This window comes from Lithobates pipiens, unplaced genomic scaffold (assembly GCF_037356315.1).
Source record: "Lithobates pipiens isolate NorthernLeopardFrog02 unplaced genomic scaffold, aLitPip1_a1.2 Scaffold_35, whole genome shotgun sequence".
In the NCBI taxonomy this organism is placed as follows: Eukaryota; Metazoa; Chordata; class Amphibia; order Anura; family Ranidae; genus Lithobates; species Lithobates pipiens.
Window position 1 is genome coordinate 15,331,392 of NW_027507811.1, and position 24,918 is coordinate 15,356,309.

General features: G+C 42.5%; 1 protein-coding gene across 1 annotated transcript; it reads left to right on the plus strand.

Moving 5' to 3' along the window:
* The first annotated feature begins 2,690 nt into the window (after positions 1–2,690).
* Positions 2,691–20,447, plus strand: LOC143956121 (uncharacterized). The gene is made up of 6 exons (XM_077466254.1): positions 2,691–2,790; positions 2,907–3,004; positions 3,118–3,267; positions 3,385–3,529; positions 4,443–5,594; positions 19,689–20,447. Exons 1-6 carry the CDS (start codon positions 2,757–2,759, stop codon positions 20,294–20,296), a joined length of 2,187 nt encoding a protein of 728 aa, XP_077322380.1. The 5' UTR covers positions 2,691–2,756; the 3' UTR covers positions 20,297–20,447.
* Positions 20,448–24,918: the final 4,471 nt, after the last annotated feature.

Genomic DNA, 24,918 nt, shown 5'->3' on the forward strand with positions numbered 1-24,918 from the left:
CCGGGTACTCTGATGAACTGTGACAGGTACTCGGGTATTCAGATGAACTGTGACAGGTACTCAGATGGACTATGACAGGTACTCGGGTATTCAGATGAACTGTGACAGGTACTCAGATGGACTATGACAGGTACTCAGATACTCAGATGGACTGTGACAGGTACTCTAGTACTCTGGTACTCATATGGATTGTGACAGTTACTCGGGTAATCAGATGAACTGTGAAAGGTACTCAGATGGACTGTGACAGGTACTCGGGTACTCAGATGGACCGTGACAGGTACTCGGGTACTCAGATGGACCGTGACAGGTACTCGGGTACTCAGATGGACTGTGACAGGTACTCGGGTACTCAGATGGACCGTGACAGGTACTCGGGTACTCAGATGGACCATGACAGGTACTCGGGTACTCAGATGGACTGTGACAGGTATTCGGATGGACTGTGACAGGTACTCGGGTACTCAGATGAAGTGTGACAGGTACTTGCAATTTTTTGTGTTGCACAGTATTTGTGCAGCGGCTTTTCAAAAGCAATTTTTTGGGGAAAAAACAGGACTGTAAGCTAACCGTTTTATTTAGTGACAGGAGCTTTCAGGGAGCTTTAACAAAGTGCGTCAGAAGCCTTGGTTTGAAGCAGGTGTAAACTAGCCCCTAAAGTGTGTTGAAGCCGAAGCAAGCGTAAATGAACACTTAGGGAGAGTGACTAGCACAGGGAAAGGTTCCTGACGAGTAGGGTCAGTCCAAGGACTTCATTTGTGCACAGCACAATTTCCAGATACCGCAAAGTGGGGCTCTTCTCAGCAACATCTCAGTGTTATCCCAGCACATCGCAGAACACCACCCCACCAGAGGAAGCCGTCCTCTGGTAATACAGGCCCAAGCCTGGTGAGATTGCCAAATTGGTTACCAACCACTATATTACTGCAAGGAGTGTTACTGGAACTGACTTCATCTCTTACTGCTAATTACCACCTCATCTGCTGGGTGTGTAATCTCTGCCTGATTAAGTGCCATTGGGTGTAGGCCTCATCCCTAAAAATTAAACCATGCCTGTTTTGTAGGCTTTTGTCAAGCGAGTCCATAGCATAAAGCAAACAAAACATCTGAACATCCAAGCCAATAACCAAGACCCAGTTCTTGTCTAACAGGGTGCCCCCTAATGGGTTCCCTAAAATAGGCAGCACTTGTATCTTTTTAGTTTTCTGTTAGCAGTCAGTCTTTTCACCTAGCAGCAGACTCACACAGTAATGAGAGCAAGAGGGACATCCCTAAACCCTTGTTATATGCAACCAGATTTTCATCATTGTCAACAAAGTTACCATTCACCTCAAATACACCGATGACATCTGGCAACTCCACCAATACCAGTTTGTTTTCCAACACAGTTTTTGCCAAAGACAGACAAGGTTTCTGCTGGATTTTCACCTTGTGTCGGGTCTTCCGTCACGAGGGATATTTTCTATCTACAATCTGGCTAGCCTCCTCTTGGTCTGGAACAGCAGATATAGTCTCGGTCCCACTGTTGTACACAGAAAACTCCGGCATTACAGATAATAGACGTTTTGCGAAACCATCCCAAATATATTTTTATCTGTGCTCCGATCAAAGGTGCTCCGCAGTGCCAACTCCTCCAATGCCGGAGACACCTAAATATCTGGTGACTGAAAATTAAACAAATTTTTTGATATCGCATCTATAGACATCAGAGTTGCATTTCCATGTTCTTTACTGTGACCCTGTTGCTCTGCACTAAACACAGGAACATTTCCTTCTCTGCGAACCTGTGGCTCTTCATTAAACAAGGGAACATGATAGAGGAATGGACCAGGAGGCAGAGGAGACAATGATGAAATGTAACATAGACTGCAGTATTTATATTAAACACAAGGTGGTGATCTAACTTCCAACACAGACAGGAAGTGAGGTAACTATAGACAGGAAGTGATGTAACTACAGCCAGGAAGTTATGTAATCAAGGACAGGAAGTGTTTTGTAAACAGGAAGTTCAGAGAAAAATCGGAATTGGAGGGAAGTAGAGAGGAGAAAATTCCTGGAACAGGCCGCAGAGGAGGTAATAGGAGCTTATTTTCTATTTACACCCAGTAACCCCCCGTCATGTCCGTCACTGATGTCTTTTATAGTTTATAGATTGGTTTTAAAGGGATGGGGTGACAACCCTAACACATATGAATTACACAGGTTCTGAGGCTGGTGGTAATTAAACTCACTTGGTGCCTTAGCTGCATTAAATTAGCCTCAGAACCTGTGTAATTCATATGTGTTCAGGTTTAAAGGGATGAGGTGGCTATTTATAAACTGTATACATCCTAAATATAGAACCATTTATCCAACTGTCCACCCAGAGCCTCTGGTTTATAGACCAGATACATCCGAAATATAGAGCCATTTATCCAACTGTCCATCCAGAGCCTCTGGTTTATAGACCGGATACATCCTAAATATAGAACCATTTATCCAACTGTCCATCCAGAGCCTCTGGTTTATAGACCGGATACATCCTAAATATAGAGTCATTTATCCAACTGTCTATCCAGAGCCTCTGGTTTATAGACCAGATACATCCCAAATATAGAGCCATTTATCCAACTGTCCATCCAGAGCCTCTGGTTTATAGACCTGATATATCCTAATTATATCTCCTGATTTTTGTGAGGTGTCAGGAGGTCACTGTCTAGCTCTCCATTGAGGAGTGGAAGTATTTAGAAGGACACAAGGATCTCTACAAGGACATCATGATGGACAATCAGCCGCCCCTCACATCACCGGGTAAGAGGAGACTTTATTGTCAAGGGGAGAGCAGTACGGAGGCTCCACCTAGATCCCCCATCATCTGATAAACACATAGAAACAATGTATTCAGTCAGTGTGTGTGTTTCCTACAGACGGATCCAGTAATGGGAACCCACCAGAGAGAGGTCCCCGTCCTCTGTATTCCCGGGATTCCACACAGGAAGGTCACACCATCCCCCAGCATGATCAGGTAGGTGGGACTGAGCATGGAGACCTAAAAAATATTTGCGGTATGGGGTAACATTCCTATATGTCATCTCTTAATCCATTTTACAAATGTATTCTTTCATCTTTGGGGTTTAGGGTGAAAAACTAAAAGGCATTAAAGTTGAGGTTAAAGAGGAAGAAGAAGAGAGGTTGGTGAGTGGAGATCAGCAGTCTATGGAGGAGGGTTGTCCTCTGTATTCCCAGAATTCTACATCGAAAGATCACCACTATACAGAGAATGATCAGGTAGATGGACTGGACGAAAAACTCAAAAATAATTCTATAAGAGGACATTCTTTTGTCATCTCTTATTATTGGCAGCAGTGTTTCCAGGTGTTATATTTTATCATCTCTGGAATTTAGAATGAAGAACGGAAAGACATCAAAGTTGAACATAAAGAGGAAGAAGAAGAAGAGAGGTTGGTGAGTGGAGATCAGCAGTCTATGGAGGAGGGGGAGAGGATTATGGAAAGTAAACCGGAGGAACCTTCTCTACATGAGGACACAAGTAAGTCATAAACAATAAATGCAGAAAGTTCACATTCTACCTATCTAAGCATAAGGCATGTAGTTACATGGATTGAAATGTACCATATGTCCACTGAGTAAAAAAAAAAAAAATCCAAAGTGGCAGTTGATCCAGGGGAGGAGTGAAAAGCCACATAAAGTTTGTCCATAATTCATTAAGTTAAAATAATTCCTTTTTTTGTTACAAAAGGCAGATAATTCCCCAGATCAACATTCTACAATGATTCTTACAAACTATAGAAGCTCTTCCACTCTGCTAGAAAAAGTTCCCATGGAAGACTATGAAAGGTCCATCTCCATTCCTCAATATAACATCATGTACCCAACAAATGAGGAGGAGATACTGTACACCATATGAAAGGTCCATCTCCATTCCTCAATATAACGTCATGTTCCCAACAAATGAGGAGGAGATACTGTACACCATATGAAAGGTCCATCTCTATTCCTCAATATAATGTCATGTTCCCAACAAATGAGGAGGAGATACTGTACACCATATGAAAGGTCCATCTCCATTCCTCAATATAACGTCATGTTCCCAACAAATGAGGTGGAGATACTGTACACCATATGAAAGGTCCATCTCCATTCCTCTGTGACCCGACTGACCAGGGGTGGCGGCAGCTATATTGTTTGCTGCACCCCCCCCCCCCAAAAGAAAAACACCAGCTGCCACTGGTAGTTGGAGTTTTCCTTAGCTAGATGATTACTCCGGCAATCAAACTGGAATTTGTTGGTTAAATGGTTTTATTTTTTTTATTATTCACATTTTCTTTTCACCCTTGTAGTCAGTTTTCTCTCTCTGACCATCATGCCCATTGTATACATATGACTTCTGAATACAAGATGTATGAGAACAGATATGACTTATATTAAATATTGCTTTCCAGCAGATGGACGGTGTTCCTGGAATATAAATACATCGGAGGGACATCTTATTATATCTCCAGATTGTAAGGCAGAAGATACTGACATTCCACAATATTCTCCGAAAGTGAACTCTGATTGGTTGACAAGATCCACAGATCCTTCTAATCCTGAGGAACCTTCTGATAAATCCCATACTATGACTTCAGATGTCCATCCAAGTTCTCATAGTGCTGACAGATCACCAGATCCATCCAATCCCCAGATATCTTCTTTAAACCATAAGAGGGTTCACACAGGAGAGAGTTCATTGTCATCGTCAGAGTGCAGGAAATCTTTCACTGAAAACAAAAACCATCTTATGCACCAGAAAATTCACACTGGTGAGCGCCCCTATTCATGTTCAGAGTGCGGGAAATCTTTCACTGCGAACAAAAACCTTCTTATGCACAAGAAAATTCACACTGGTAAGCGTCCCTATCCATGTTCAGAGTGCGGGAAATCTTTCACTGCAAACAAAAACCTTCTTATACATCAGAGAATTCACACTGGTGAGCGTCCCTATCCATGTTCAGAGTGCGGGAAATGTTTCACTCAGAAACAGAAACTTACTGTACACCAGAGAATTCACACAGGTGAGCGTCCCTATCCATGTTCAGAGTGCGGGAAATGTTTCACTCAGAAACAACAACTTATTGTACACCGGAGAATCCACACAGGTGAGCGTCCATTTTCATGTTCAGATTGCGAGAAAAGTTTCGTTCGGAAAGCAGTCCTGGTTTCCCATCAAAGAAGTCACACCGGCGAGCGTCCTTTCTCTTGTTCAGAGTGCGGGAAATGTTTCCTTAAAAAAGAAACCCTTATTACACACCACAGAACTCACACAGGTGAGTGTCCTTATTTATGTTCAGAGTGTGGGAAATGTTTCATTGAAAAAAAAGACCTTCTTAGACATCAGATAATTCACACGGGTGAGCGTCCTTTTTCATGTTCAGAGTGTGGGAAAAGTTTTTCTAGTAAAAGAGAACTTGTTGCACACCTGAAAATTCACACGGGTGAGCGTCCTTTCTCTTGCTCAGAGTGCGGGAAACATTTCCTTACAAAAGGAAATCTTACTAAACACCAGAGAATTCACACCGGCGAGCGTCCTTTCCCTTGTTCTGAGTGCGGGAAATGTTTCTTTAAATTAGAAAGACTAATTGTACACCAGAGAACTCACACTGGCGAGCATCCTTTCTCTTGTTCATAGTGCAGGAAAGGTTTCAGGAAGGAGCACTTGCTGAACTTCAGAGAATTTACACAGTTGAGCATCCATATCCATGTTCAGAGTGTGGGAAATCCTTCATTCATAAACTTGTTAAACAGCTGAGAATTCATACAGGACAAGATCTGTCACTCAGGAAGGACTACTTTTTGGATCAGAGAAGTGACACTGGTGGGCGTCCCTATTCATGTTCAGAGTGCGGGAAATGTTTAATTATGAAGGGAAACCTTGTGCCACACTAGAGAGTTCACATGGATGAGAGTCCTTATTCATGTTCAGAGTGCGGGAAATTTTTCAGTCATAAAGGAAACCTTCCGAAACACCAGAGAAGACACACCGCAGAGTGGCCACACAGCATTCAGAATGCTGGAAAAGGTTTACAGATAAAAAAAAAAATCTGAGACATCAGAGAGAACCCAGCAGCTGATTCGTATGACAAATGGACGATGACTTTTCCAGGTGGAACTGTTGACTCCATAGAACGTCTGGAGGACAAGAAATTGTTCTTCAAAGGGACACATCCCGGGAAAAGTGAGATTTCATTTCTAGGTGGAGTTTGATGGAGCGAGTCTTCCCTTGTCTTCTTCTATTTCTTGGAGACTCTGATGATGGGACATCCCAAGAGGAAAAATGTTCCCCTACGAGCCTCAGATTCTCCTAGGGAGGGGGTCAGATAGTCCCAAGTGGTGTACAAAGCACATCACAGTACATTGGGGGTATAGTAAGAATGTTTTAGTTTTTAGGGGTGCGGTGTGATCGGTATAAACCCATGAGGGATAAATGATAGGAACACGGATCTCATATGAAATAGTACTGAGCTAGTCCAATATTTACACCGACAGCACCATGGTGGTCAGTTGGAGAAAAGCTCACATACACTATATCAGGCCTGCTTTCACTTCCTGTCTTCCATAGAGACTTCCTGTCTTGGTATAAGTGAGATCATCACCTTGTGGAGCTCAGAAGAACTGCAGCCCCAAGAAACATCTCAGACTGAGAACATGGCTTTGTGATCTCATCTCCACTCCCACCAAGGGGGGATAGAAATATACACTATATTGAAAAAAGTATTGGGACACCTGCCTTTACACGCACATGAACTTTAATGACATCCCAGTCTTCGTCCATAGGTTTCAATATTGAGTTGGCCCACCCATTGCAGCTATAACAACTTCAACTCTTCTGGGAAGGCCGTCCACAAGGTTTAGGAGTGTCTATGGGAATGTTTGACCATTCTTCCAGAAGCACATTTGCGAGCTCAGGCACTGATGTTAGATGAGAAGGCCTGGCTCACAGTCCCCGCTCTTAATTCATCCCAAAGCTGTTCTATCGTGTTGAGGTCAGGACTCGTGCAGGCCAGTCTAGTTCCTCCACCCCAAACGCTCTCATCCATGTCTTTATGGACCTTGCTTTGTGCACTGGTGCGTAGTCATGTTGGAACAGGAAGGGGCCATCCGCAAACTGTTTCCAACAAAGTTGGGAGTGCAACATTTTTCAAAAAGTCTTGGTACACAGACACCTTAAGAGTTCCCTTCACTGGAACTAAGGGGCCAAGCCCAATCCCTGAAAAACAACACCCACACCATAATGATTTGGATCCGTGCACAAATCAAGGTCCATAAAGACATGGATGAGCGAAATTGGGGTGGACAAACTTGACTGGCTGCACCGAGTCTTGACCTCAACCCGATAGAACAGATTTGGGATGAATTAGAGCAGAGACTGCGAGCCAGGCCTTCTCATCCAACATCAGTGCCTGACCTCACAAATGTGCTTCTGGAAGAATGGTTAAACATTCCCATAGACACAATCCTAAACCTTGTGTGCAGCCTTCCCAGAAGAGTTGAAGCTGTTATAACTGCGAGCGGTGAGCCACCTGAATATAGAGGGAACAATGTGTGGTGGGGACGTAGACCCTGATCAAAGAAGAATGTCTCATCCAAGATGTGGTTATTATTGAGGGAACAATGTGTGGTGGGGACGTAGACCCTGATCATAGAAGAATGTCTTATCCAAGATCTGGTTATTATTGAGGGAACAATGTGTGGTGGGGACGTAGACCCTGATCATAGAAGAATGTCTTATCCAAGATGTGGTTATTATTGAGGGAACAATGTGTGGTGGGGACGTAGACCCTGATCATAGAAGAATGTCTTATCCAAGATCTGGTTATTATTGAGGGAACAATGTGTGGTGGGGACGTAGACCCTGATCATAGAAGAATGTCTCATCCAAGATGTGGTTATTATTGAGGGAACAATGTGTGGTGGGGACTTTTCAGCATCACAGTGTAAAACTCAAAAAGAGACTGGATCTGATTTGTCCTGAATATTCTATCCTAGTACATCCATTCCTGGTGGTTGAATCCTCCGGCAGTGAAAGTGAAAGTTCTAATCTGCAGTATAAATCTGAGCTGTGATCAGCTGGTCGGGGCTGAGGACTCAGATCTGGGCTCTACTCTACACACTGAGCACTTACCAGGCACAAGTGCAGAATCCCCGGTGAGAAGAGGAAGTTTCGATCCCTAATGATACAAACAGTGAGATTGGTTACTTTATTTCATGGATTTTCTAGCAAGGATAATTTTAAATATATTTAAAGAGTTACTATATTTACTTTATTATTTTGTGCATCAATTTTCAGTTTGTCTTTCATTCTTTTGTGAAAAATATACATTTTAAAACACTGTCAATGTGTTGCTGTTTTTCATTATATTATATCATCTTTTGTATTTTACTTGAAATATAATCAGCGTGGTATAATAAAGAAAATGAGTCCTTTACAAATTAAAAATGATATTAATCCTAAAATAAAAATATTGTAAGTAAAATGGTTTGGTCTCAGTTTCATATACATACTGTTTTATTACATCCCCTGAACATGTATTAGCCAGGTGAAGACCAGGCCTTTTCTAGCACTGTTTGTGTTTAAATCAGTATTTTTTGCTAGAAAATGACCCATAACCCCCAAAAATCTAATAAATATTATATATATATATATATATATATATAAAATATATATATTTTTTAGCAGAGACCCTAGGGAATAAAATGGTGATCGTTTCAATTTTTTATGCAACGATTTTTTAAATACATTTTTTTGGGGGGAAAAAATGCATATTAATGAATTTACGAAAATTAAAAACACTATATATGAATTTACACAGAGTAAATAGATACCTAACATGTCATGCTCGAAAATTGCGCACGCTCATCAAATGACGACAAACTACGGTACTTAAAAATCTCCATAGGTGACACTTAACATTTTTTGCAGGTTACCTGTTTAGAGCTACAGAGAAGTACTGGTGTTAGAATTATTGCTCTCACGCTAACGATCGTGGCAATATCTCACATGTGTGGTTTGAACACTGTTTACATATGTTGGCGCGATTTACGTATGCGTTAACTTCACGAGCTTGGAGGGACGAGGAGCTTTACATTTTTTTTATTTGTTTTTAAGCTGTCTCTTTAAAAAAAAAATTTGATCACTTTTATTTCTATTACAAGGAGTGTAAACATCCCTTGTAATAGAAATAAGAGCATGACAGGTCCTCTTTATTGCGAGATCTGGGGTCAAAAAAACGAAAATTTTTCACTTACTCAAAAAAAATAAAAAAATAAAAAATTGGCCCCTTTAAGGCCGTCGCTCCGGTCCTCCAAGGGCATAGAGTCAAGTGGGGGCCACCGGAGACGATCTGGTCTCTGTTCGCCTCTGTGACCAGCCGGTCGCACCGTCGGATCATTTCTCGGGCACGTCGGTAAAAACGGTAAGCCTGAGAAACACTGGCGAACGATGGGAGGAAAGTGATCCAGCAGCTTATGAGCCGCTCTGACTACTTTAACCACTTACAGACCGGACCATTTTGCTGGTCAAAGACCAGACCACTTTTTGCGATTCGGCACTGCGTCGATATAACTGACAATTGCGCGGTCGTGCGACGTGGCTCCCAAACAAAATTGACGTCCTTTTTTTCCCACAAATAGAGCTTTCTTTTGGTGGTATTTGATCACCCCTGCGGTTTTTATTTTTTGCGCTATAAACAAAAATAGAGCGACAATTTTGAAAAAAACGCATTATTTTTTACTTTTTGTTATAATAAATATCCCCCAAAAATATATATAAAAAAAACATTTTTTTTCCTCAGTTTAGGCCGATACGTATTCTTCTACATATTTGTCGTAAAAAAAAATCGCAATAAGCGATTATTGATTGGTTTGCGCAAAAGTTACAGCATTTACAAAATAAGGATAGTTTTATAGCATTTTTATTAATAATCTTTTATTATTTTTTTTTTTACTAGTAATGGCGGCGATCAGCGATTTTTTATTGTGACTGCGACATTGTGGGGGACCCATCGGACATTTTTGACACATTTTTGGGACCATTGTCATTTATACAGTAATCACTGCTATATAAATACAGTGATTCCTGTGTAAATGACACTGGCAGTGAAGGGGTTAACCAGGGGGTGGCAGTGTAGGGGTTAAGTGTTCCTAGGGGTGTGTTACTAACTGTGGGGGGGTTGGGCTTTCATTTAGTGAACGCTGATCTCTGTTCCAATCACATGGAGCAGAGATCAGCATCACTAGTTGCTAGGCAGAATGGAGAAATGCTGTTTATGCGGCATTTCCTCCATTCAGCCGTCCTGCGAGACGATCGCGGCTACGCCCGCGGCGATCGAGTCCGCAGGTCAAGCGACTGGACTCACGGGGGTCCCGACCAGCGCGGGAGCACGCCGCCGGCGGCACGCTCCCATTGGCAGGGCGGCATTGAAGATTGGACGTACCTGTACGCCAATATGCCTGCCCGGGCCATTCCGTCGACGTACATCGGCGTGCGCTGGTCAGGAACCGGTTAATGAGAAAGCAAGCCGATGGCTAAAAAACTACTTGCAAACCACAACGTATATATACTTATTGCGGTCGGCATGTGATTAGAGCTGTAAGTGGGTGTGCATGTACGTTACATGCGGATAAATGTAGGTTCCTGTGCAATAGAAAAATGGCATCACTTTTGCTGATGCCCAATAGCTGCTGTTCTCTATTATGGTGGGTATGCTTGGTAGGTCTTTAATTGTTTCCTTGCTTGTAATAATGTAAAAAAAAAATATTTAAAAGGAGACAGGTCCAATTGGTATTGGCCATTGTGTAGGTTTTCCTCCGTCCAGTAGGTGGCATTGTGCCATCATACAGACAGAGCAGAGCTGTTCCCTCATGGACTCCAAGGGTGTCTCAGAGGTGACGTCTGTCTGATTGAACACTGCAAATTCTGGTCACCTTTGGCAGCCATCTTGGTGTGGGACTGTATAAAATATGGGACCTGTGTCATTCGGGTGTGCCTGAAGCAAGTGGTAGGAAAAGGACAGAGACCGCACTTGTTATGGCTAGTTTACACTTGCTTCAAAACAAAGCTTCAGAAACGCTTTGTTAAAGCTCTCTGAACGCCAGTCCAATCCCGTCACTAAATTAAATGGTTAGCTTACAGTCCTGTTTACACCTTGCTTCTGCTTTGCTTTGACTTCACTTAAAAAAATTATACCCCATGTCGCTCCACCGAAGCACCACTGAAGCATCACCAAGGCACCATCGAAGAACGACCGAAGCATCATCAAAGCACCACTGAAGCATCATCGAAGCACCACCGAAGCATCATCAAAGCATCACTGAAGAATCATCGAAGCACCACTGAAGCATCATCGAAGCACCACCGAAGCATCATAAACACATTACATGTTGAAGAGATAGGCGCTTTTTAATGTGTGAAGCCAAAGCAAGTGTAAATTAGGAAAAGTGACAAGCACAGGGAAAGGTTCCTGACAAGTAGGGTCAGTCTATGGTCTTCATGTGTGCACAGCACAATTTCCAGATACCCAAAGTGGGCTCTTCTCGGGAACCCAGCACATCACAGACCACCACCCCACCAGAGGAAGCCGTCCTCTGGTAATACAGGCCCAAGCCTGGTGAGATTGCCAACTTAGATTACCAACCACTATATTACTGCAAGGAGTGTTACTGGAACTGACTTCATCTCTTACTGCTAATTACCACCTCATCTGCTGGGTGTGTAATCTTTCCCTGATTAAGTTCCATTGGGTGTAGGCAAAAACTAAACCATACCTGTTTTGCAGGCTTTTGTCAAGCAAGTCCATAGCATAAAACAAACAAAACATCTGATCATCCAAGCCACTAACAAGACCCACTTCCTGTCTAACAGGGTACCCCCTCTTGGGTTCCCTAAATTAGACACCACTTGTACCTTTTTAGTTTTCTGTTAGCAGTCAGTCTTTTCACCTAGCAGCAGACTTACACAGTAAAAAGAGCAAGAGAGGCAGCCCTAAACCCTTGTTATATTCAACCAGATTTTCATCATTGTCAACAAAGTTACCATTCTCCTCAAATACACCAGTGACTTCTGGCGATTCCACCAATACCAGTTTGTTTTCCAATACAGTTTTTGCCAAGACATGGTTTTTAATTCAAGGATAGGGTTTTTGCTAGATTTCCACCTTGTCTTGGGTCTTCTGTCTCAGGAGGGATATTTGCTATCTACAATCTGGCTAGCCTCTTCTTGGTCTGAAATAGCAGATATAGTCTCGGTTCCACTATTGAACGGGAGACTATTCCCGGAAGTGGATGCAGATATCTGTATTATACAGGTATCTGCACCCCCTCCCCCCTGAAAGGTGCCAATTGTGGCACTGGAAGGGGGAGGAATCAAATGAGCGGAAGTTCCACTTTTCGGTGAAACTCCGCTTTAAACAGGGGAACATGAAAGAGCAATGGACCAGGAGGTAGTGGGCAAAATTATGAAACACAATGTAGACTGCAGTATTTATAGTCAACTCAAGGTGGTGATCTCACGTGGAACACACAGACAGGAAGTGATGTAACTACAGACAGGAAGTGATGTGGGTTACAGGAGGGAAGTGATGTAAGGTACAGGCAGGAAGTTACGCAAATCTATGGACAGGAAGTGTCTTTGATGTATAAACAGGACGTTCCCAGTAAAAGCGGAATTGGAGGGAAGTAGAGAGGAGATATTGCTGGAACTGGCAGCAGAGGAGGTAATAAGATATTATTTTGTATTTACACCTAGTAACCCCCCGTCATGTCCGTCCTCTTCCTCCATACTCACTGTCACGTCTGTTATGGTTTATAGATAGGGTTGACACCCCATCCTTTTAAAACTGAACACATATTCATTTCACAGGTTCTGAGGCTGATTAAGGTGGTAATTAAGCTCACTTGGTGCCTTATCTGCATTAAATTAGCCTCAGAACCCGTGTAATTCATATGTGTTCAGGTTTAAAGGGATGAGGTGGCCACCCTATTTATAAACCGTATACATCCTAAATATAGAGCCATTTATCCACCTGTCCATCTAGAGCCTCTGGTTTATTGATCAGCTACATCCTAAATATAGAGCCATTTATCCAATTGTCCATCCAGAGCCTCTGGTTTAGAGACCAGATACATCTTGAATATAGAGCCATTCATCCAACTGTACATCCAGAGCCTCTAGTTTATAGACCAGATATATACTAAATATAGAACTATGTATTCAACTGTACATCCAGAGTCTTGGGTTTGTAGACCAGATGCATTCTAAGTACAGAGCCAATTAGCCAACTGTATATCCAGAGCCTCTGGTTTATTGACTGGATACATCCTAAATATAGAGCCATTTATCCAACTGTCCATCCAGAGCCTCTGGTTTATAGACTGGATACATCCTATATATAGAGCCATTTTTTTAAGTTTTACTCCAGAGCCTCTGATTTATAGGCCAGATTCAAGCTAAATATAGAGCTGTTTATCAAAGCTTTAGTCCAGAGCCTCTTTTTAAAAGACAAGTTACATCCTAACTATAGAGCCATGTATCCAACTGTTCATCCAGAGCCTCTGATTTATAGACGAAATCCATCCAACTGTCCATTCTGAAACTCTGGTTTATAGACCAGATACAAACTAATTATAGAACAATTTATCCAAATGTCCATCCAGAGCCTCTGGTTTGCAGACCAGAAACATCCTACATATAGAACCATTTATCCAACTGTCCATCCAGAGCTATTGGTTTAAAGACCGGATACAGCCTAAATATGGAGCCATTTATACAACTGACCATCCAGATTCTCTTATTTATAGAAAAGATATATCCTAAATATATAACCATTTATCCAACTGTCCACGCAGAGCCTCTGGTTTATAGGCCAGATACATCCTAAATATAGAACCATTTATTCAACTGTACATTCAGAGCTTCATGTTTTTAGACCAGATACATCCTAAATATAGTGCTGTTTATGCAACTGTAAATGCCGAGCTTCTGGTTTTTAGACTGGATCATTCTAAATATAGAACCATTTATCCAACTGTCCATCCAGATTCTCTGATTTATAGAAAAGATAAATCCTAAATATAGAACCATTTATCCAACTGTCCATCCAGAGCCTCTGGTTTATAGGCCAGAAAATCCTAAATACAGAGCCAATTAGCCAATTGTATACCCAGATCCTCTTGTTTATAGACCGAAAACACCCTAAATATACAGCAATATATCCACATTTTACTCCAGAGCCTTTGCTTCATTGACTAGATACCACTTGCTTACCGGGCTCTTAAACCCACCTCCTGCCCAGACCAATTTTCAGCTTTCAGCGCTGATGCACTTTGAATGACAATTGCGCGGTCATACAATACTGTACCCAAATTAAATTTTTATCATTTTTTTCCCACAAATAGAGCTTTCTTTTGGTGGTATTTAATTACAGCTGGGAGTTTTATTTTTTGCTAAACAAACAAAAAAAGATGCAAAATAAAAAAAAATAAAAAATCATGTTTAATAGTTTGTTATAAAATTTTGCAAACAGGTCATTTTTCTCCTTCATTGAAGTGCGCGGATGAGGCGGCACTGATAGGCTGCACTGGTGGGCACTGATAGGCATAGTTAAGGCGGCACTAATAGGCACAGATAAGGTGGCACCGATAGGCACAGATAAGGCAGTACTGATGGGCACAGATAAGGCGGCACTGATGGGCAAAGATGGGCACAGATAAGATGGCATGGATGGGTGGCACGGATGGGTGGCACTGATAGGTACCACTGATAGATGGGACTGATGGGCACTGATAGGTGGCACTGATAGGTGGCTCTGATAGGCACTGATGGGCGGCACTGATGGGCACTGGTAGATGACACTGATGGGCACGGATATGTGGCACTGGGGTGCAGCACCATTGTTGAGGCAGATTGTGGGTGGCACTGTGGGCACTAATGGGTGGCACTGTGGGCACTGATGTGTGGCACTGTGGGCACTGCTGGGTGGCACTTACGGGGGGCACTTATTTATTCCTGAGGGGGGGCAGGTGGGCACTGGTAAGCTGGCCGTGATTGGGACTGATGTCCCGATCACGGCCGCCGGTGTTCGGCTCTTTTCTTTTTCTCCTTGCGCTGTCAGCGTGAGGAGGAATAATAGCCGATTACCGGCTCCGTTGTATCACATGATCAGCTGTCATTGGCTGACAGCTGATCACGTGGTAAGGGGTCGGGATCGACCCCTTGCTCGGATCCGTGATCAGGCGAGTCTCATAGACGTCAATAGACGTAGTCCCGGCAAAGGAGGTCCGCACTGTAGCCGTTATTTGGCTATAGCGCGGGTCTCAAGTGGTTAAATATAGAACCATTTATCCAAGTTTTACTCCCAGAGTCTCTTGTTTTTGTGACCATTTACATCCTAAATATAGAACCATGTATTGAACTGTCCATCCAGAGCCTCTGGTTTATAGACCAGATACATCCTAAACATAGATCCATTTATCCAACTGTCCATCCAGAGCCTCTGGTTTATAGACCAGATACATCTAGAGCCATTTCTCTAAATGTACATCCAGCGCATCTGGTTTAAAGAGAGGATACATAGTAAATATAGAGCCATTTATCCAACTTTCCATCCAGAGTCTCTGATTTATTGAAAACACATACATCCTAAATATAAAGCCAATTATCCAGCTGTCCATCCAGAGCCCTTGGTTTATAGACTGGAAACATCCTAAATATAGAACCATTTATCTAACTGCACATCCAGAGCCTCTGGTTTATAGACTGGAGACATCCTAAATATAGAACCATTTTTGCAGGTTTTACTTCAGAACCACTGGTGTGTAGACCAGACACATAATAAATACAGAGCCAGTTATCCAATTGTACATTCAGAGCCTCTGGTTTATAGACCAGATACATTCTAAATAGAGAGACATATTTCCAACTGTCCATCCAGAGCCTCTGGTTTATAGACCAGATACATCCTAAATATAGAACCATTTATCCAACTGTCCATCCAGAGCCTCTGGTTTATAGACCAGATACATCCTAAATATAGAACCATTTATCCAACTGTCCATCCAGAGCCTCTGGTTTATAGACCGGATACATCCTAAATATAGAACCATTTATCCAACTGTCCATCCAGAGCCTCTGGTTTATAGACCAGATACATCCTAATTATATCTCCTGATCTTTCTGAGGTGTCAGGATATCACTGTCTATTTCTCCATGGAGGAGTGGGAGTATTTAGAAGTACACAAGGATCTCTACAAGGACATCATGATGGACAATCAGCCGCCCCTCACATCACCGGGTAAGAGGAGACTTTATTGTAAAGGAGAGAGCAGTACGGAGGCTCCACCTAGATCCCCCATCATCTGATAAACACATAGAAACAATGTATTCAGTCAGTGTGTGTGTTTCCTACAGATGGATCCAGTAATGGGAACCCACCAGAGAGATGTCCCCGCCATCTGTATTCCCAGGATTCTACACAAGAAGACCACACCATCCCCCAGCATGATCAGGTAGGTGGGACTGAGCATGTAGACCTTAAAATATATTTGCGGTATGGGGTAACATTCCTATATGTCATCTCTTGCTCCTTTTTACAAATGTATTCTTTCAACTTTGGAATTTAGGGTGAAAAACTAAAAGGCAATAAAGTTGAGGTTAAAGAGGAAGAAGAAGAGATGTTGGTGAGTGGAGATCAGCAGTCTATGGAGGAGGGTTGTCCTCTGTATTCCCAGAATTCTACATCGGAAGATCACCACTATACAGAGAATGATCAGGTAGATGGGACTGGGCGAAAAACTAAAAAATAATTCTATAAGAGGACATTCTTCTATGTCATCTCTTATTATTGGCAGCAGTGTTTCCAGATGTTATATTTTATCATCTCTGGAATTTAGAATGAAGAACGGAAAGACATCAAAGTTGAGATTAAAAAGGAAGAAGAAGAAGAGAGGTTGGTGAGTGGAGATCAGCAGTCTATGGAGGAGGGGGAGAGGATTATGGGAAGTAAACCGGAGGAACCTTCTCTACATGAGGACACAAGTAAGTCATAAACACTAAATGAAGAAAGTTCACATTCTACTTATCTCAGCATAAGACATGTAGTTACATGGATTGAAATATACCATATGTGCACTGAGTAAAAAAAAAAAAAATCCAAAGTGTCAGTTGATCCAGGAGAGGACAGAAAAGCCACATAAAGTGTGTCCATAATTCATTAGCTTCCCGACTGGCGCACGACAATCTATGTCGGCAGAATGGCACGGACGGGCATAAGGGCGTACAGGTATTTCCCTTTGAATTTTCTGTCATGCCGGTCGGGACCTCCGTGAGTCCGATCGCGGGTCCCGCGGACTCGATCGCCGCGGGCATACCCGTGATAGACTCACGGGGAGGAAGAACAGGGAGATGCTGAAGTAAACAAGCATCTCCGCGTTCTGCCTAGCAACAAGTGACACTGATCTCTGCTCCCTGTGATTGGAGTAGAGATCAGTGATCTGTAAAACAGAGCCACGCCCCCCACAGTTAGCAACATTCCCCTAGGACACACTTAACCCTTACACTGCCACCTCCTGGTTAACCCCTTCACTGCTAGTGTCATTTACACAGGAATCAGTGCTTTTGGATAGCACTGATTGCTGTATAAATGACAATGGTCCGAAAAATTTGTCAAAAATGTCTGATGTGTCCACCATAATGTCGCAGTCACAATAGAAATCGCTGATTGCCGCCATTACTAGTAAAAAATAATAATAAAAAGGCCATAAAACTATCCCCTATTTTGTAAACGCTATTACTTTTGCGCCAACCAATCAATAATCGCTTATTGCGATTTTTTTTTTTTTTTTTACCAAAAATATGTAGAAGAATACACATTGGCCTAAACTGAGGGAAAATACTTTTTTAATATATTTTTTGGGGATATTTATTATAGCAAAAAGTAACAAATAATGATTTTTTTTCAAAATTGTTGCTCTTTTTTTGTTTATAGCACAAAAAATAAAAACCGCAGAGGTGATCAAATACCACCAAAAGAAAGCTCTATTTGTGGGAAAATAAGGATGTCAATTTTGTTTGGGAGCCACGTCGCACTTGTCAGTTAATTGTCAGTTAAAGCGACGCTGTGCTGAATCGCAAAAAGTGCTCTGGTCTTCAGCCAGCAAAATGGTCTGGTCTGAAAGTGGCTAAAAAAGTTCCTTCTTTGTTCCAAAAGACAGATAATTAATTCCCCAGATCAACATTCTACAATGATTCTTACAAATATTAGAAGCTCTTTCAGTCTGCTAGAACAAGTTCCTGTGGAAGACTATGAAAGGTCCATCTCCATTCCTCAATATAAGGTCATGTTCCCAACAAATGAGGAGAAGATACTGTACATCATATGAAAGGTCCATCTCCATTCCTCAATATGACGTCATGTTCCCAACAAATGAGGAGGAGATACTGTACACCATATGAAAGGTCCATCTCCATTCCTCAATATAACGTCATGTTCCCAACAAATGAGGAGGAGATACTGTACACCATGTAAAGGATTTATCTACAATTCCTTATCTTTATCCAACTGATGTATCGGAGACAATGTAGGACTTGAGGGCTGCATGTGACCCTGTTGTACTTATTGTGAGGCTCTCAAACATGGGCCGCTGTAGTTGGAGTTTTCTTTGCCTAGATGATTACTCCGGCAATCGAACTGCCATTTGTTGGTTAAATGTTTTTCAGCATTTTCTTTTCACCCTTGTAGTCAGTTTTCTCTCTCTCACCATCATGCCCATTGTATACATATGACTTCTGAATACAAGATGTATGAGAACAGATATGACTTATATTAAATATTGCTTTCCAGCAGATGGACGGTGTTCCTGGAATATAAATACATCGGACGGACATCTTATTATATCTCCAGATTGTAAGGCAGAAGATACTGACATTCCACAATATTCTCCAAAAGTGAACACTTACTGGTTGACAAGATCCACAGATCCTTCTAATCCTGAGGAACCTTCTGAGAAATCCCATACTATGACTTCAGATGTCCATCTAAGTTCTCACAGTGCTGGCAGATTAACAGATCCATCAAATCCCCGGAAATCTTCTTCAAGCTATAAGAGGGTTCACACAGGAGAACGTTCATTGTCATGTTCAGAGTGCAGAAAATCTTTCACTACAAACACAAACCTTCATAGGCACCAGAGAATGCACACTGGTGAGCGCCCCTATCCATGTTCAGAGTGCGGTAAATGTTTCACTCAGAAACAACAACTTATTGTACACCAGAGAATTCACACAGGTGAGCGTCCTTATCCATGTTCAGAGTGCGAGAAAAGTTTCATTCGGAAAGCAGTCCTGGTTTTCCATCAAAGAATTCATACGGGTGAGCGTCCTTTCTCTTGTTCCGAGTGCGGGAAAGGTTTCGTTAAAAAAGCAACCCTTATTATACACCAGAGAAATCACACAGGTGAGCGTCCTTATTTATGTTCAGAGTGCGGGAAATGTTTCATTGCAAAAAAGAACCTTCTTAGACATCAGGTAATTCACACGGGTGAGCGTCCTTTCTCTTGTTCAGAGTGCGGGAAAAGTTTCCTTAAAAAAGAAGCACTTAATGTACATCAAAGAAATCACACAGGTGAGCGCCCTTTGTCTTGTTCAGAGTGCAGGAAAGGTTTCCTTAAAAAAGAAACCCTTATTATACACCAGAGAACTCACACAGGTGAGCGTCCTTATTTATGTTCAGAGTGCGGGAAATGTTTCATTGAAAAAAAAAACCTTCTTAGACATCAGGTAATTCACACGGGTGAGCGTCCTTTTTCATGTTCAGAGTGTGGGAAAAGTTTTACTCGTAAAGGAGAACTTGCTGTACACCTGAAAATTCACACGGGTGAGCGTCCTTTCCCTTGCTCAGAGTGCGGGAAACGTTTCCTTAAAAAAGGAAATCTTACTAAACACCAGAGAATTCACACGGGTGAGCGTCCTTTCCCTTGTTCGGAGTGCGGGAAAGGCTTCTATAAAAAAGAAAGACTTATTGTACACCAGAGAACTCACACGGGTGAGCGTCCTTATCCATGTTCAGAGTGCGGTAAATCTTTCACTCACAAAGGAGCACTTGTTGAACATCAGAGAACTCACACAGGTGAGCGTCCTCATCTATGTTCAGTGTGCGGGAAATCCTTCATTCATAAAAAAGGCCTTGTTAAACACCAGAAAATTCACACAGGTCCGGATCTTTCGCTCAGGAAGGAGCAATTGTTGAACATCAGAGAAGTCACATAGGCGAACGACCTTATGCATGTTCAAAGTGCGGGAAATCTTTCTCTTATAAAGGAGGCCTTGTTAAACACCGAAGAAATCACACTGGTGAGCGTCTCGATTTATGTTTAGAGTGCGGGAAATATTTCAGTATGAAAAGACACCTTGTACAACACCGGAGAGTTTACATGGATGAGAGTCCTCATTCATTTTCACATTGCGGGAAATTTTTCAATTATAAAGGAAACCTTCTGAAACACCAGAGAAGACACACCTCAGAGCGGCCTTGTTGCATTCAGAGTGTGGGAAATGATTTGCAGGTAAAAAAAATCTGAGACATCAGAGAGAACCCACCTGCTGATTCTTATGACAAATGGACGATGACTTTTCCAGGTGGAACTGTTGAGTCCATAGAACGTCTGGAGGACAAGAAATTGTTCTTCAAAGGGGCACATCCCGGGAAAAGTGAGATTTCATTTCTAGGTGGAGTTTGATGGAGCGAGTCTTCCCTTGTCTTCTATTTCTTGGAGACTCTGATGATGGGACATCCCAAGAGGACAAATGTTCCCCTACGAGCCTCAGATTCTCCTAGGGAGGGGGTCAGATAGTCCAAAGTGGTGTACAAAGCACATCACAGTACATTGGGGGTATAGTAAGAATGTTTTAGTTTTTAGGGGTGCGGTGTGGTCGGTATAAACCCATAAGGAATAAATGATAGGAACACGGATCTCATATGAAATAGTACTGAGCTAGTCCAATATTTACACCGACAGCACCATGAAAATTGCCCATTGGTGGTCAGTTGGAGAAAAGCTCACATACACTATATCAGGCCGGCCTTCACTTCACGGAGACTACAAGCCAGGCCTTCTCATCCAACATCAGTGCATGACCTCACAAACGTGCTTCTGGAAGAATGGTCAAACATTCCCATAGACACATCTCCTAAACCTTGTGGACAACTTTCTCAGAAGAGTTGAAGCTGTTATAGCTGCAAAGGGCGGAGCCAACTCAATATTGAACGCTACGGACTAAGACTGGGATGCCATTAAAGTTCATGTGCGTGTAAAGGTTGGGGGTGTTCCAGAGGATGGGAGAAGTCCTAGAGAAGAACACGGGAGGAGATGACAAGGGAGTTAAAGAGAAGGAGGTATCGGGAGAAGCAAAGTGGATGTTTAGTGTGATATTTTGTAAATTAATAATATTAAAGTGGAACTAAACCCATCCATTTAACGGTTGCAAAAACAGTTACATTCCCGAGAAGTGCCAGGAATGTAACTGTCACATCGGTTGTCCTCTCAAACATATGTCAAAGCATCAAATGTCTGGTGTCATAACTGATCACATAGGCCGCACCATGGTGGTGGTTGAAGATCAAAGGCCAAGATGGCGGCTTCCTTGGCTGAAAACAATAGGAGGGTTTAGTTCCACTTCAATTATGTTTAAAAATTTGTAAATTGTTGGTATAAGTTGGGTGAATCTTGGGTGAAAACATTGATAAATAGACCCCTAAAGCTTCATTTTTATTGTATGTTATTCATTTCTTATGAGTTTTTAAAATAAAGAAGAAAGCTCCGCACTTTACAATATTTTGTTCTCAGTCCAATTTTTTTTTTTTTATAAATGATCAGAATTCTTAGATGATCGGAATGTGATGAGTTCATAGAGATTCACCCATTGGTGTTCTATGAATTAGATGGAGAGTCCAGAAGTTCCAGTTCTGCACAGGTGTCAGCGGAAGTATACATGGAACCACTACAAATGCCATATACAGTGCCTTGAAAAAGTATTCATACCCCTTGACATTTTCCACATTTTGTCATCTTACAACCAAAAACTTAAATTGTATTTTATTGGGATTTTATGTGATGGACCAACACAAAGTGGGACATAATTGTGAAGTGGAAGGAATTACATAGTAGGTGAGATTGAAAAGACACAAGTCCATCAAGTCCAACCCATGTGTGTGATTATATGTCAGCATTACATTGTATATCCCTGTATGTTGTGGTCGTTCAGGTGTTTAATAGTTTCTTGAAACTATTGATGCCCCCCTATGAGACCACCACCTGTGGAAGGGAATTCCACATCCTTGCCGCTCTTTCAGTAAAGAACCCTCTATGTAGTTTATGCTTAAACCTCTTTTCTTCTAATTTTAGTGAGTGGCCACGTGTCTTATTAAACTCCCTTCCGTAAAAAAGTTTTCTCCCTATTGTGGGGTCACCAGTCCAGTATATATATATTGTGGGGTCACCAGTCCGGTATTTATATATTGTGGGGTCACCAGTCCGGTATTTATATATTGTGGGGTCACCAGTACGGTATTTGTGTATTGAAATCATATCCCCTCTCAAGCGTCTCTTCTCCAGAGAGAATAAGTTCAGAGCTCACAACCTTTCCTCATAACTAACATCCTCCAGACCCTTTATTAGCTTTGTTGCCCTTCTTTGTAGTCACTCCATTTCCAGTACATCCTTCCTGAGGACAGGTGCCCAGAACTGGACAGTATACTGCAGGTGCGGCCGGACCAGAGTCTTGTCGAGCGGGAGAATTATTGTTTTATCTCTGGAGTTGATCCCCTTTTTAATGCCAATATTCTGTTTGCTTTGTTAGCATCAGCTTGACGTTGCATGCCATTGCTGAGCCCATCATCTACTAGGACCCCCAGGTCCTTTTCCACCCTAGAACCCCCCCAGAGGTTCTCCCCCCAGTCTATAGATTGCATTCATATTTTTGCCACCCAAATGCATTATTTTACATTTTTCTACATTGAACCTCATTTGCCATGTAGTTGCCCCTCCCCCATTCATTTATTCAGATCTTCTTGTAAGGTTTCCACATCCTTCGAAGAAGTTATTGCCCTGCTTAGCTCAGTATTGTCCACAAATACAGAGATTGAACTGCTTACCCCATCCCCATCCTCCAGGTCGTTTATGAACAAATGAAATAGTATTAGTCCCAGCACAGAACCCTGGGGGACCCCACTACCCACTCCTGACCATTCCAAAGTACTCCCCATTTATCACCACCCTCTGAACTCGCCCTTGTAGCCAGTTTTCAATCCATCTACTCACCCTATGGTCCATGCCAACGGACCCTATTTTGTACAGTAAAGGTTTATGGGGAATTGTGTCAAATGCTTTTGCAAAATCCATATACACCACTTCTACGGACCTTCCTTTATCTAGATACACCACGTCTACGGGCCTTTCTTTATCTAGATACACCACGTCTATGGGCCTTCCTTTATCTAGATACACCACGTCTATGGGCCTTCCTGTATCTAGATACACCACGTCTACGGGCCTTCCTTTATCTAGATACACCACGTCTACGGGCCTTCCTTTATCTAGATACACCACGTCTACGGGCCTTTCTTTATCTAAATACACCAGGTCTACGGGCCTTCCTTTATCTAGATACACCAGGTCTAAGGGCCTTCCTTTATCTAAATACACCATGTCTACGGGCCTTCCTTTATCCAGATACACCACGTCTACGGGCCTTCCTTTATCTAGATACACCACGTCTATGAGCCTTCCTTTATCCAGATACACCACGTCTACGGGCCTTCCTTTATCTAAATACACCACGTCTACGGGCCTTCCTTTTATCTAGATACACCACGTCTACAGGCCTTCCTTTATCTAGATACACCACGTCTACGGGCCTTCCTTCATCTAGATACACCACCTCTACGGGCCTTCCTTTATCTAGATACACCACGTCTACGGGCCTTCCTTTATCTAGATACACCACGTCTATGGGCCTTCCTTTATCTAGATACACCACGTCTACGGGCGGCCTTCCTTTATCCAGATACACCACGTCTACGGGCCTTCCTTTATCCAGATACACCACGTCTTCGGGCCTTCCTTCATCTAGATACACCACGTCTATGGGCCTTCCTTTATCCAGATACACCACGTCTACGGGCCTTCCTTTATCCAGATACACCACGTCTTCGGGCCTTCCTTCATCTAGATACACCACGTCTATGGGCCTTCCTTTATCCAGATACACCACGTCTACGGGCCTTCCTTTATCCAGATACACCACGTCTACGGGCCTTCCTTTATCCAGATACACCACGTCTACGGGCCTTCCTTTATCCAGATACACCACGTCTACGGGCCTTCCTTTATCTAGATACACCACGTCTACGGGCCTTCCTTTATCCAGATACACCACGTCTACGGGCCTTCCTTTATCTAGATACACCACGTCTACGGGCCTTCCTTTATCTAGATACACCACGTCTACGGGCCTTCCTTTATCTAGATACACCACGTCTACGGGCCTTCCTTTATCTAGATACATCACGTCTACGGGCCTTCCTTTATCCAGATACACCACGTCTACGGGCCTTCCTTTATCTAGATACACCACGTCTATGAGCCTTCCTTTATCCAGATACACCACGTCTACGGGCCTTCCTTTATCTAAATACACCACGTCTACGGGCCTTCCTTTTATCTAGATACACCACGTCTACAGGCCTTCCTTTATCTAGATACACCACGTCTACGGGCCTTCCTTCATCTAGATACACCACCTCTACGGGCCTTCCTTTATCTAGATACACCACGTCTACGGGCCTTCCTTTATCTAGATACACCACGTCTATGGGCCTTCCTTTATCTAGA